The following is a 13,892-nucleotide window of genomic DNA, read 5'->3' as shown; positions in this document are numbered from 1 at the left end:
TGTCTCTAGTGGGGTTGGACACATTTGTACAGATGTTGAAACATCTTCTCTTTGTGGCCATCCACCCCTGGCACTAAACCTTTTCAAATGAGGGTCCGACTGTCCGAAGGCCCGAAGCTTCTTTTCTTCTTTTTCCCAACAATATGCATGGTTTTCCTTAAAGGGGAAATCCACCCATTTTCAATATTTAACTATGTCATTAATATAGCATAAAGGAGTTGTGTGGAAATAATAAAAAAAAAAAAAAAAATTAACATTGCAAAAAAATGTAACATTGCAAAAAAATTAACATTGCAAATTACACTGTGATGACTCATCATGGTGTAATTTGCAATGTTAATTTTTTTGCAATGTTACATTTTTTTGCAATGTTAATTTTTTTTTTAATTTTTTCTTATTCCCACACAACTCCTTTATGCTATATTAATGACATAGTTAAATATTGAAAATGGGTGGATTTCCCCTTTAAGTGGCAACAAAAGACAGTTTGAACTAAATGTGTGTTTCAGTGGAGTTCACTGATTTGTTTGTTATGGTTTGATCTGGGGGATTATTAGGAGTTAGGACCACAATGGAAACAAGCCCTCAGGGCTTTTTGTGTAAACCTTTTAGCACCATTGTATAATCGTACCACTGTACTTTTTGCAAACTTAATAAAGTGTTCAACCAAATCACTCAATCAAGGAACGGCCTTTTCTAGCTGCACATTACTGCCCTCTTGAGGCGTGTGTCGGAAGAGGTTGGAAATACAGCGCGATGACGTTTCGCCTGCTGCTGTGACGACGACGTGCGACTGCCATGTCTGCTTATTATAAGCGACTTTGGGCTTATTATTGTTTTTACTTCTGTGACGTTGCTTGTAAATATTGGTAGTTATTTGGACTTGTTTCTAAAGTGTTAAGTGTAGTTGCTTATTTGGGCTTGCTTCACAATTTTAACAGTACCAGTGGTTCTCAAATATGTTCATGTCATGGACCCCCACATTAATATATGGATTTGTCCCTAACCCCCCATCTGAAAATGTTCTGCGCCATCCGCCAAGGAGCCCCATACCAGATTTGTGTTGTTAGAAACTTTGCACGCACTTCGCACTACGCTGAGGAACAAATGCCAAACTTTTAACATTGCCCTATTATTTATAGGCTAGCGCCATCAGGTGACCGATTTTTGCAAAACATTTTTTTTTAAATATATTACTCCTCCTGAGTCCTACAAATTTTGTCCAAACATCATGCAAATCGGTACACATTATTTCTATAGTCAAGTGATCAAGACGGATCCGTCCGACTTTCCATATTCCATCCTGATTGGCGAATTCCTGAGAGTCTGAGACCTGTGTCCGAGGAGCACTTGTTTTCATAGCCCTGGACCCTCGTTGCTTATTTCTCTCACAAAGTCTGGCAACACTATCTGCCATGCATTCATGCGCCATGGCTCTAACACACTGGCTGGCTGCTGTTGTGACTGACTGACTGAGTCTGTCTGCGTGAGTGCGTGTTCCTCCTGTCAAGAAAGACCTCCAAAGTTTGTCTTTGGAGCATAGATTTGGGTGTCTGTCTGTTGTCTTTATCTGACCAATGAAGGCTATTTAAGTCGTAGCAAAGCAGCCTGTGGGTAGACAAGGACGAAGTGTCCGACTGTATTGGAAACAGAACTCCAAATAATCGCTTCCTAGTTCTTTTTTTTGGAGGGGTGTGAAGCCATGTAGTGCTACAGAAGAATGAGCGGTCAGCACACTCCAACACATGGAACCCATGACGATGATGATGAAGAAGAAGATGATGACGACTATACTGGCCAGCAGGAACTTGAACTAGAGGCTCTGTCGTCTATCTTCGAAGATGACTTCGAAGATCTGCGGAATAAAGATCCATGGAAGGTACATAGCTGTAGAATACAACTCTCGTAGACGTATTTATGATTCTGACGTTTTCAATCTACGAGAGTTGTAGGGTTCACGCCCCATGGAGACAGGGACTTTCTGCACTATGCCCCGTAGACACTCCAAACATGTACAAATTGAAAATAAAGGTGCTTACCCCCAAGCCCCAAATGTTAACTGTCTCTACGTGGTAGCAGTTTAATGTAATAATCCATATCTTTCAATAAAGAAGTGTTTTAATGCCGTCTGTGGCCGATTCTGTCGGAAGTTCCCAATGGGCGGTAGTGACGGGCGCATCCGGTGAAACCCGGAATTACACTAAATGTAAACAGGAAGTAAACGAGGGTGAAAAAATGTCGTTCGGCCACAGACGACATTAAAACACTTCTTTATTGAAAGATATGGATTATTACATTAAACTACTACCGCGTAGAGATAGTTAACATTTGGGGCTTGGGGGTAAGCACCTTTATTTTCATAAACATGTGTCTACGGGGCACAGTGCAGAAAGTCTCCATGGGACGTGAACCCTACAACTCTCGTAGATTGAAAACGTCAGAATCATAAATACGTCTACGAGAGTTGTATGATACAGCTACCATGTGCATACTGTATGCATGCTGTATGTTAATAGGTTGTGATTTTTATTCTGCTGCCAACCTTGGCCACCCAGGTCTCGCTTGTAAAATTGATGTTTGATCTCATAAACCTTACCGAATAAAGGTAAAATAGGTAAAATAACAATACTACTTATTCGGAAGTGTCCTTAGCTAGCCTACTATTATTGATTGATTGAATACTTTATTAGCAGTTTGCAAAAAAAATAGCTCAGGAAAGTACAGTTCAATACAAGGTCTGCTAAGAGGATTTCTAAACCCAAGAAAGCCTATGGTTTGTTTCCATTGGGGTTCATCATAAATAATCATAATTGGTGTGACTGTGTGCATAGATACAGTGTCTTAAGTTAAGATAAGATCATCTTTATTTCCACTATGTGGAAAATGTGTCTTTAGCTTCACAGGATGGTTAAATAGATAATAGTAAATCACTGCAAATCACAGGAAAACACAACATCCACAGACAGTTCACACAATAATGGACATTGTTCCAGTGTTTGTTTGTTTGTTTGTTTGTTTGTTTGTTTGTTTGATTGATTGATTGATTGAATACTTTATTAACAGAATTGCAAATAGTACAGTCAGTGGTACACGATTATACAATGGTGCTAAAGGGATAACACAACGAACCCTGAGGGCTTATTTTTATTGTGGTCCTGTGTATTCAATTGATAGAGACAAAATAATATACAATAATATATCCTAGACATCATGAACACTATAGTAGCAATAAAACATATATGTACAGTAACACTTAACTGGTGTTAAGTTTAGATGTTAATCAGACCAGTTACATTTGCAGACAGCTGCTCTTTATGGTGGGACCCATGTGAATGATGATTACGAATTTAGCTACGTTATTGTATTTGGTATGACAGACTTGTCTGACGGTATGTAATCCATGCAATGCAATCAGTTCATCTTATCTAAAGGTTCATTGCATCTATTCAAGGTTAAAAGGCCCCCAGAGATTTATCTCTGCCTGAGACCCAATGGGCTGAGCAATGGACAGGAATGCCACGTGACCGTGGACTTGCACGTCAAATGCCCACCCACGTACCCCGATGTGTGAGTATTTCCCCTGATAAAGACCTTTTTAGAGGTTGAAACATTGTATTATTTGGACATGTCCTTATAGGCGTTGTGAGCTTGTATATCGGCTATTTTTCAACAAAGTAATCAAGTCAAAAGAGATACCAGTATCTCAGAATCCCAGTAATATACATTTTGGGATTCCAGAATGTAATAATAATCCCATTGCATTCTGGATTGCTGTTATACTGAGCAGCTACACACATACCAAACTGACCGGTTGGTTTGAAATTTGAAGAACGAGGCAACAGCTTGGCTACGTTGTGAGTCTTGTGAATATGTGTTTTTCTCTCGGTTTTAAATGCACACATTTTGGCACCAACAGGCCTCCTCAGCTGGAGCTGAAGAACTCCAAAGGACTTTCAAATGACAACCTCCAAAGCCTCCTGACAGACCTGAACAAGAAGGCAAGCATGCGGTGTGGCGAGGTGAGAGCATACACCATATACACACCATAAACGCACGCACGCACGCACACTCGATTTATGGCTCTCATCCCTTGCTAGGTGATGATCTACGAGCTTGCAGACCTTGTCCAGACTTTCCTGAGTGAGCACAACAAACCGCCGTCGAGCTCCTTCCACGAGGAGATGCTGAAGAACCAGCGCAGGCTGCAGGAGAAGCTCGCCCAGGAGGAGCAACAGAAGCTGGACCAACGTCGTAAACAGGAGGAGGACATGGTATGGAAAATAATAAACATACACATACTCATAAAGTCCCTTTTCCCACATGCAGTCCATAACATTGCTGGAGAAAAAAGTCATTCACACGTTGGCGTTCTTTATGAAGAAGTGCCATTATGGTGTCTGTTCCCACATTAGATTATGATAATACGTTTTATTTATAACGCAGTTTAAAAACAAAGGCATACAATTAGCTTTTTTTTTTTCCACCCGGGTGAGGATAGTCAACACAAACAACTATTTACTGGTGATTGTTTTGTTTTTAACCAGCCAAAAGTTTATGCATTGCAGCAGATAAGGACTCTGATACTGTTTCTATACAAACAGTATTACAGTATGTTAATTTGTACATATTGTTTATAAAGCATCTAATGTGTGCTTGGGTGCCAGTAGCATTGTTTGCTACGGACAGCTTGTCTCTGCCATGCTATATACACCCAGGTGTAAATGGACACATTGGTTATTCCACCCTGGGTGCAAAGAGCATGTTGGCTGCTGACACCTGGGTGCTAATAGATCTGCCAATATGTATATGGAACAAACAGAAATCCTCCCCTGTACGCAGTTGGGACAAAGGAATTTTTTTAATTCAATTTGTACACTTGGAAAATGTCAACTGAGCTGATCACTATCACTGGTAAACGGTGTGCATCTTCTGAGTACTCGCTGTGTACTGGCATCTTGTCTGCGTATAACCAGGAAATGCCAACTCATGAAAGTTGCTGTGTAGTTTATATTCTATGCATGTATAAATATGTTTTTCATGAGATCTCTTGGTTACACCAACATTGTTATTTTGGAGTTTTGTTCTTGTTGGTGAAGATTAAATGATTGCAGTTTCCATTTAGAGGTGAAGAGGTAAAGGGATATTTCACGTTCAAAAAGATGTTGGGTCATTTTATCGTCTACTCCCCCAGACAGTTTTTAAGTTGCTTGATTGCTTTATTGTTGTACTGTTTTATTGGATCTTGTTTAGTCGATACACTTTTTGTACTAGCGCGTGCTCATTTGATTTTGCTATTTTGTCTCGTCTGTTTAAGAAAGTAGGTAGCTGATATATTGCACTTTTACCTTAGCGCTAGGTATACTCTTGGTTGCTTGTTTTTGCAAGAAATGCACTTAAGACTTCTGGTGATTAGTAGTTTCGTTCCCTACCTATGTTGAATGCACTTATTGTAAGTCGCTTTGGATAAAAGCGTCTGCTAAATGACTGTAATGTAATGTAATTCAGTATTTAGATATTTGATATTCATTTTATCAGACACGCCCCCTTCCTATACAAACCCATTGTAACTTCAAACTCCATTTGTAACATGTTAGATTCATCAAACACACCAGTCCTTGGTTCTGGTGACTCACCCTGCCCTCCTAATATGTGAGGGGGCCGTGTTTTTTCAATTACTTTTTTCATTTATTTATTTATTTATTTTATTTATTTAAAATAAATAAAAAACACCGTCTCCTCACGTATTAGAAGGACAATATCAGTCACCAGAACCAAGGACAGGTGTTTCCGATGAATCTAACATGGTTAAAATTAAGTTTTATTTGAAGTTACAATGGGTTTGTATGGGAAGGGGGCGTGTCTGATAAAATGAATATCAAATATCTAAATACTGAATCAAGCAACTTAAAAACTGTCCGGGCTGCTCTCAAAAGCCTGAGTAGACGATAAAATGACCCAATTCTTTTTCGAAGGTTGGGAGTGGTAAAATGTACATAACGGATACTGTGAGAAAGCAACACCTGCTCCTGTATTAACATTAGGCCAATATGGAACAACGCCACTGGAGTTTAGTGTATGTGGGAAAGGGGCTTACACACACACCATGCAGTTGTATTGTCTGTCCTGTTAAATCTGTCATAATGTTTATGACCTTTCATACCCTATTTTGTATACATAGTTTATCCTCCATTTGTTATCTATGTATAAACAAGGGCAATAATATCTTCATATTTATATTTATTAATATTTATGCTTTTACATTGCCTATATTGTTTGTAATATTTGTTGTTCATTCAAATGCACCAGCCTCGCTAAGTCAAATTCCTTGTAAATGAAAACATATTTTTGGCGATTCTGATCCTCTTAGGAAAAAGAAATCATGGCTGAAATCCAAAGAAGAGAGGATGAAAAACGAAGAACGAAGGAGATTGCCAAACTGGTGCCTGAGATTCACTCTCATTCTCCCATGAATATTAGACTTGTTTCTGATTCCCAGATAAATAAAAGTGATACAATTCAAACTGCACATAATTTAGGTTGCAAATGGCACAAATTAAAGAGTGTACACAGTAACATTCCCATCATGTGACTTTGCAATCAAAGGAGCGTCTTGAGAGCCTGGAGCAGTGGTCCACCGCCAGCTCTGTGGTAGCAACGAGCCCCCCACACTCAACCACACCTCCTTGTGAACTGACGGACCATAAGAGAGGATGCAGTGGTCGGCGACGGACGACATCTTCCACCCGCCACAGGTACACAATACAAACCCCATCATAGAACAAAAAGCACACAAACTAGCACCTTTCAGTGAACTTCTCTTGTTTTCAGAAAAAGATCACCCAAAGTAAAATACTGATATGTGTGTACTGAAAGTGAAAGAGTGATGCATGTCTATTGTCTACTCACAGTGAAAGAGGGATGTGTATCTACTGCCTACTCAAACTGAAAGATTGATGCATTCCTAGTTCCTACTCAAACTGAAAGAGTGATGTGTGCCTACTCAAAGCAAAAGAGTTAAGTGTGCCATCAGTGAATGGGTCTTGGGATGTGTGTCTCCTCTGGGTAGAAGGCTGGCTAGTGGCTACACTGTCATTTATTTTGGCTGGAACTGTGGCACATTGCAAAACTGATGTGTAGAAAGAAAGTCTGATGTCATATTAATGACAGTGTAGCCAGCAGCCTTCCACCCAGAGAAGACATACCCCCAGACCGCTCTAGCAGGTCTATCTTTCCCCTGCTCACACAGCCACCTCGCCTTTTTCACCCCCAACCAGTTTGCATGTTAGCAATCTGGGAACCCAGCGCCAAATGAAAAGGAAAAACAGCGCTTTCTGCTGTTTTTGACTATCTCAGTTGGCTCTGGGAGGAAGTTGACGTAGCACCCGTGCGCAAGGAAACCGGGGTTTTGGTCTGCCTTCAGCGCATCACTTCCGGTGGTGCGACTATGTTTTCATTCCCACTAACAATATTTCTACACGGAACACTAACACCACTTCTCCCAGAGAACATGGATCGTTTTGGTTATAAGCCCACTTGTTTCTATGATGAAAGAGTAATTTAAAATGTGTTCTTTCCGTGGTTTTGTCTGCTCCGCGGACGCTATTGTTATTTTAATTTCGGTTTGTTTCGAGTGGGGAAGGATCGACGGACACGTGAATCCCGCCCACTACATTTGATTGGGTAAAGCGCGGCCTGCTTCCTGATCTGAAGGCACGCCCACTTGTAGGCCAGTGCGTACGCGATATGACGAACCCCCCCCGACAGATTCAAACGCAGAGCAGAATCTGTTCTTGAGAGATTAGCATGTTAGTGGTGGGAAGCTGTCAGGGAACTGTGTTCTTTGTCGCTGTGGTGGCAACCCCTGCTGGTTGTTCAGGGTGCCTGTTTAGCAGGGAGACCAAACAGTAGGGGTTGGCAGCGACGGGGAGGAAATGGCAACTAAATTTGGAAGAAATGAAAAACGTACCGTTTCTTTATTCCACTGTATTTTTATTGAATTTTTTTATTGTCTATTGAAAAGGAAAACATGACAGCAATAACAACATGGGGGGAGGGTTGGGGAAAGGGAGAAAATGAAAAAATGTCACCAACTTGTTATAATGTAAATTCTACGTGATTCTAATAAAGATATTTATATATAAAAAAAGAGAAGCTGATGACTCCATGTGTATCAGTGGAGATGTGGTTGTCAACACACTCCCCCAGATAACAGTGGGTTAGCAGTGACAAGAGGACCGTGTTGTGTTGTTCGAGGGGAATTGGCAGAATGACTAAATTGGACTGTACTTCTGTGTCAAACACGGAAGAGAAAGTAATATAGCCACGAGTGCCTCTCACACACGTTGGTTCGATTTAAAGATCATGGTATCTAAAGCAATAAGCATAATCAGCAAAGTTGGTGGCTGTAAACACGTAGGGCGCTAATGTTATATCTATACTCTTCATTTATGTATGAATACCATCCGCTTTGACTGTGTTACACCTATACAAAGAAAACAGTAGCTCCATGTTTTAGAAACACTGTGTTAATGCTTTGACTTGTCTCTGTTTGAATCAGGCGTGATACATTCAGCGAGGACAACCATCGTTCTCAAGAACTTCTCCACTTCAGTAACAGCACTGTCGGGGAGCTTGTCGTCCACAGAGGGAAATGCATAGGTATTGATTTCAAACACTTTTTTGATCTTCTCTTTACTTTATGTTTTATTTTACCACAAAGGTCTCACTGTGATTAGGAATATTATAATTTATTTTTAAAGAAAGACTGACCAAGATAATTTCAGACCTACAACACAACAATAGAAACAAAGAATCAGGAACATGCATTTGTAACATTCAGTACACAGCTGAGTTGTATTATTATGTTTATTATTCAAACATTGAAGAGCAAGACCTACATAAAATAACAGGTGTGGCAAAAACCAGGGCCAATGAACATAGAGGAAAAGAAACTCCTGCACACATTCCTCAAATGCAAAATTCAAGGTTTGTTTGGAAAAACGTTTCGGTCCTGAGACCTTCATCAGGTTGTCTTATGGATTATCTATAAGACAGTACAATATAACATTGTATATTATATACTGTATTCATTGATTGAGAGAGAGAGAGAGAGTTATGCATTGTTGACCACCATGCTGTTTTGTCTGCCCTGCTTTTTGTTTGTGTCTGTGTTAATGTTTTTGGCAGGCGAGAGCGAGAGGCTGGGGCGTAGTGTTTACTATGGGTTTGAGGCCAACTCGGGAGACTTTGCTGTGATTTATGAGTGGTCCCTGCAATGGAACAAGAAGATGGGCAAGTTCTTTACCAGCCAGGAGATGGGGAAGATCGAGAACTGCAAGAAACAGGCAAGTAATGAAATACTGTAAGATGTAAATATTATATTATGCCGTTATTGAGACGTATTCTTCTCTGTTTCAGTCTCTGTGGGGCAAGGTAGATGTTTTGAAAATGAATTGTGTCCCAAAGGTAAATTATCTCCTGCTGTCACTCCCGTTAAGCATTCCTAGCATTCCTTATATAACTTACTCACATAACTTTAAATGGAATGGCAAAAGAGCCAGAATGTGACTTGACCAGTTGAAAAGGCAGGACTTGGACGCTCTAAAGTTGTTTTTATCTCTACAAATGACATATGGCTCAGTGGTCGCTACACCCAGAAAAGTTGCCCCCCCCCCCCTGTTTGAATTGGACCAAATGGGATTCTCCCTTCTACCCCTCCAGGCTGGTATATCGGCCTCATGCACAGACGATATGAGGCTGAAGTGGCCACCTTAATTTAACCGGCTTTGTGAAAACATGCTGTTGTGTTGCTGGTTGAGATTTCAGTTCCTTAACCATTCTTTTTCTGAGTTCACTGTTGGCTGGGCAAGGAATGTGTGGTTTGTCAGGAAGTTTATTTCTGATTTCCCACTTCTGACTTGGTCCCCTCTTTTCTTCTCTCTACACCAAATCTACTGGCCCAAAATAACTAATCCGACACTAAATGATATCCCCCTTTTTGCACATCCCCCATTGCTGCTATGGTTCTTTACAGAAGGTTAGAATGTGTTTACTACCTGTACTTTTAAACCTTTTTCTTTTTTTTACATTATCTTATTTTCTTGTTTTATTCATTTGATTACAATCCAGTATTATCTCTGTTATTATCTGGTGTATAATGCATCGTATTGACGTTTTATTCTTGACCGATCTGCAAGCTCACAACATGTCACAACAACGCAACATATTGTGAGCTTGTAGATCTGCTATGTTCACAGAATGTTCGCCTATTTTAACAGGCCCAGATTTTGGACGCTAGGGTTCACGTGGTTAAACTCTTCCACTCTTACCTTCTCTGTAGATCCACGGGGCAGAGAGTGAGTTGAACTCCCTGTTGAAGTTGGAACATCCCAACCTGGTGCACTACCAAGCGCTGAGCTCCATAGAGAGGGACGACTGCCTGGTGGTCAGCCTGCTGGTGGAGCACGTAGCCGGGACCAACCTGACCCAGAGCCTGCTCAACAACACGGCCGTCCCTCTGGACAGACTGCGTCAGCACGCGGCCCAGCTGCTGGCCGCACTGGACTACCTCCACTCCAACTCTGTGGTCCACAAACAACTGGGCGCCTCCAGTGTGCTGCTGGATGCAGAGGGCAACGTCCGTCTGACCGATTACAGCCTATCAAAGAGGCTGTCCGATATCTGCAAGGACGACATCTTTGAGCAAAGCCACGTGCGCTTCTGCGAGGACACGGCGATGCCGACCAAGACGGGCAAGAAGGGAGACGTGTGGAGCCTGGGGCTGATGCTGCTGGCTCTCTGCCAGGGGAAGGAAGTGAAGGAGTACCCTGTGACGGTGTCCAGCAGCCTGCCTGGAGACTTTCAGGACTTCCTCAACAGGTATGGATGGATTGGAAGGATGAATGAACTGATGGATGGATGGGAGGGTGGGTGACTGTGTAGATGGATGATAAATGTCACTATTTCAGTGACCCTTCCTCTCGGAACAACAGTTTTTTGAAAAAAATATTGAATTTTCTTTTCAAGATTTTTCAAAAATAGCAGATATACAAGCTCATAGCGCGGCACTCGCCGTGCTATGAGCTTGTATATCTGCTATTTTTGAATAGCCAAAGAAATCTAAAGTGACTCAGATGCGTTCCGGGTCTTAATGGGTTAATGCAAAATGAAATAGTCCTTTTTATTCTGAGCCACATACAGGACTCCTTGGTTTCAGGCTCACACACAGATGAAACGATTAGTCAAGAAACAGTAACGGACTAAAAAGGGACAAAGACTTTCTCTAAAGTTCATGCCTTAGGCCTTATCAATGCAAAAGTAGAATAAATTGATCAGGGAGGAGCTTATATCACTTTACACTGAAGCACAAACAGTGTGCAAACACAATGAATCAAGGGTAACTGATACAGTTGTTGGGAAGGTAGAAACGTTTGTAAGACATCAAATTGATCATCTTACAATTAGTTGATGGTCTAATAATTACGGTACATTATCAGAGAAACTAGTTATCCTAGGCTTTAGCAAAAGAATTCTGAGGTATACTACTATTAGCCTAAATATATATATATATTGTATGAGCATTGAGCACCAATGAGTCGGTGTGAAAAAAAGAACACGTGCATATACTTTACTACGTATATATGATCCAAAAAAGTCTTTATTTTATTGGCTTGTTCAAAAAGGATGAGTAAAAACATGAGCCAACATGCATCGACCAGAGGTATGTCACTGTATGGGATACTGTAGCATTACAGTGAGCATGTCACAGTCACTAATGATAGAGCAACCAATCAAGTGCTGGCAATCGAATGCTTTCAATGAACATCTATCTAAGGAATTTTCTATGCACCAGGTTTAGTCTTTTTTTCATAGATTAGACATTGACCAGTCAGCAATGGGTCAATATCCGGAGTAACTTAGATGAAGCCAGTTGTATCTATACATTACAGAGACTGCGGTGGGGGTGTTCTGTATTCATTTGCCGTTGTGTGTGTGTGTGTGTGTTTACGGGACAGGTGTGTGTGTTTAAACGATGCTGATCGCTGGACTACACAGCAGCTCTTGGAACATTCCTTCCTCAACCCTCCACCACCTAAAGCCCTGCCACCGAGCCAGGAGGCCAGTCCAGAAGGTAACACACACACACACACACACACACACACACACACACACACACACACACACACACACACACACACACACACACACACACACACACACACACACACACACACAGAACATATTTGCGTGAAATAAATTTAAAGGGTGTGCTCGATATGTTTAAGTTCAGTAAATATGCAAGAATTGGTGGAATGTTTTACTGATAGGTGTACATTTTCTAGATCACCTATGGCTACTTTTATCACGGTCACTAAAATGAAGCTCATTCATATTTGAACAAATGGAGTACCGAAGTCAGGGAGTCTGCTCTGTATCGTTTACGATAGTCAATCACTCACATTTGATACAGTCTGTTTCTGGAGAAAATGTAATTAATTCTGTAACGGTAGAGTTTTCTCGCTGTCAGTTGATGCTTCACATCCATATGATTCTAATCACCGGGCTCAGTTCTTTTTTTGGTTCTTATATGCATTGATATTGAACACGTCTATGGGAATTCAGAATGGGGGAAAGAAAAAACTTGAAAAACGTGACCCTGGCAGGATGCGTAAATTACGTCAGACTTCGGTACACCATACTCTCAGAATGCAGAGGAGTCAATCTGTCGTTCGATAGTCGTGCAGGTTCTGGTTGTACCTCTACATCAGTGTTTCCCAAACAGTGGGTCGGGACCCGTTTGGGTCCCTGGAAGACATGACATTTCTATTTTGGGTCTTAACCCATTAAGCATCTGTGTCATTTTAGATGTTTCTATGTACATAACAGGAATTTTCTTAAATTCTTTGAATAAAAAATAGAAGATTTTCTCAAAATGTAGGATTAAGAAGGCGTTTTTTTAAAATCAGCCTCAGGTGTAAATGGGTTAAGCCAAAAGTTTTGGGAACAACTTGTCTACATGACTTAATAGGTTCAGTGGATTCTGTTTGTATGAGAGATATTAATCTGCCTATCATTGGCCAAATGTATAGTTAGTCATTATTTAGTTGTGTTTCAATAAGTTTGATATTTCTTTAATTTTAATTACTTTGTTCTCCCTCTACTCAAACCAATTTACGGTAAAATAGTAAATCTACAAGCTCCCAATGCTAGGGTTCATGTCGTTAAAACAATGTTGTCATTCTATGGGACCAACATTTGGTTTTAATAGACGGATGATTCACACACGTACAACGTGCAGACTTGCTAATGGTAGATACAGGAAATGCACTGGAGAATATTTTCCACCAAATTTTCTACCAATTACATTTCATTTTATTTCTAACAATTGAACCCCATTTGTAGGAACGAACATTTTATTCATTGAAACAAGCATGTGTGTTTTATTCCTCTCCCAGAACTCCCAGAGGACTTTCCTTCATCGGTCATTCCTCACAACCACATCCTCTATCCCTTCAGTTCCCTGGGAGTTTTCCAGAGGCAGTTTTCACGTTACTTCAACGAGTTTGAGGAACTCCAGCTCCTGGGGAAAGGAGCGTTTGGTGCGGTTATTAAGGTACGCTGTCGTCAGCCGACCAGCTTGAACGTCCCAAGACACTGGACAGCATTTCCTCACAGTTGGCTCCTCTGTCTCTTTTTCCGTAACCATTTAAAGCTGCAATCCATAACCTTTTTCTGGTGAATAAAATGTTATCTTGACCAATCTGTATGGTAGAGTATGTTAACCCATTAAGACCTGAAGCCGATTCTACAAATGTCCTCTAAATCCCAACAGTATTCTATATCAGCGGTTCTCAAACATTTTCATGTCAAGGACCCCCGAAATGATATGAATT

At 40.8% G+C, this 13,892-nt stretch overlaps 1 protein-coding gene and 1 long non-coding RNA gene across 2 annotated transcripts in view; one reads left to right on the top strand and one right to left on the bottom strand.

The window, feature by feature from the left end:
* LOC308075251 overlaps positions 1-13,892 on the bottom strand; it is a 497,190-nt gene that overhangs the window by 115,067 nt on the left and 368,231 nt on the right. The window lies entirely within an intron of this gene.
* Positions 1,455-13,892, top strand: part of eif2ak4 (eukaryotic translation initiation factor 2 alpha kinase 4) — a 59,668-nt gene continuing 47,230 nt past the window's right edge. The window contains exons 1-11 of the mRNA XM_080414956.1: positions 1,455-1,879; positions 3,452-3,567; positions 3,917-4,019; positions 4,098-4,271; positions 6,368-6,439; positions 6,604-6,752; positions 8,558-8,658; positions 9,187-9,344; positions 10,340-10,878; positions 12,015-12,130; positions 13,455-13,612. Coding sequence (XP_080271082.1) covers positions 1,721-1,879; positions 3,452-3,567; positions 3,917-4,019; positions 4,098-4,271; positions 6,368-6,439; positions 6,604-6,752; positions 8,558-8,658; positions 9,187-9,344; positions 10,340-10,878; positions 12,015-12,130; positions 13,455-13,612 — 1,845 coding nt within the window. The 5' untranslated portion in view covers positions 1,455-1,720. The remainder of the gene's footprint in view (positions 1,880-3,451; positions 3,568-3,916; positions 4,020-4,097; positions 4,272-6,367; positions 6,440-6,603; positions 6,753-8,557; positions 8,659-9,186; positions 9,345-10,339; positions 10,879-12,014; positions 12,131-13,454; positions 13,613-13,892) is intronic.

The sequence above is a fragment of the Gymnoscopelus braueri genome (assembly GCF_963280865.1).
Source record: "Gymnoscopelus braueri genome assembly, chromosome: 19".
In the NCBI taxonomy this organism is placed as follows: Eukaryota; Metazoa; Chordata; class Actinopteri; order Myctophiformes; family Myctophidae; genus Gymnoscopelus; species Gymnoscopelus braueri.
The sequence above is the reverse complement of the archived record's forward strand: the minus strand, read 5'-3'. Positions and strand labels throughout refer to the sequence as shown.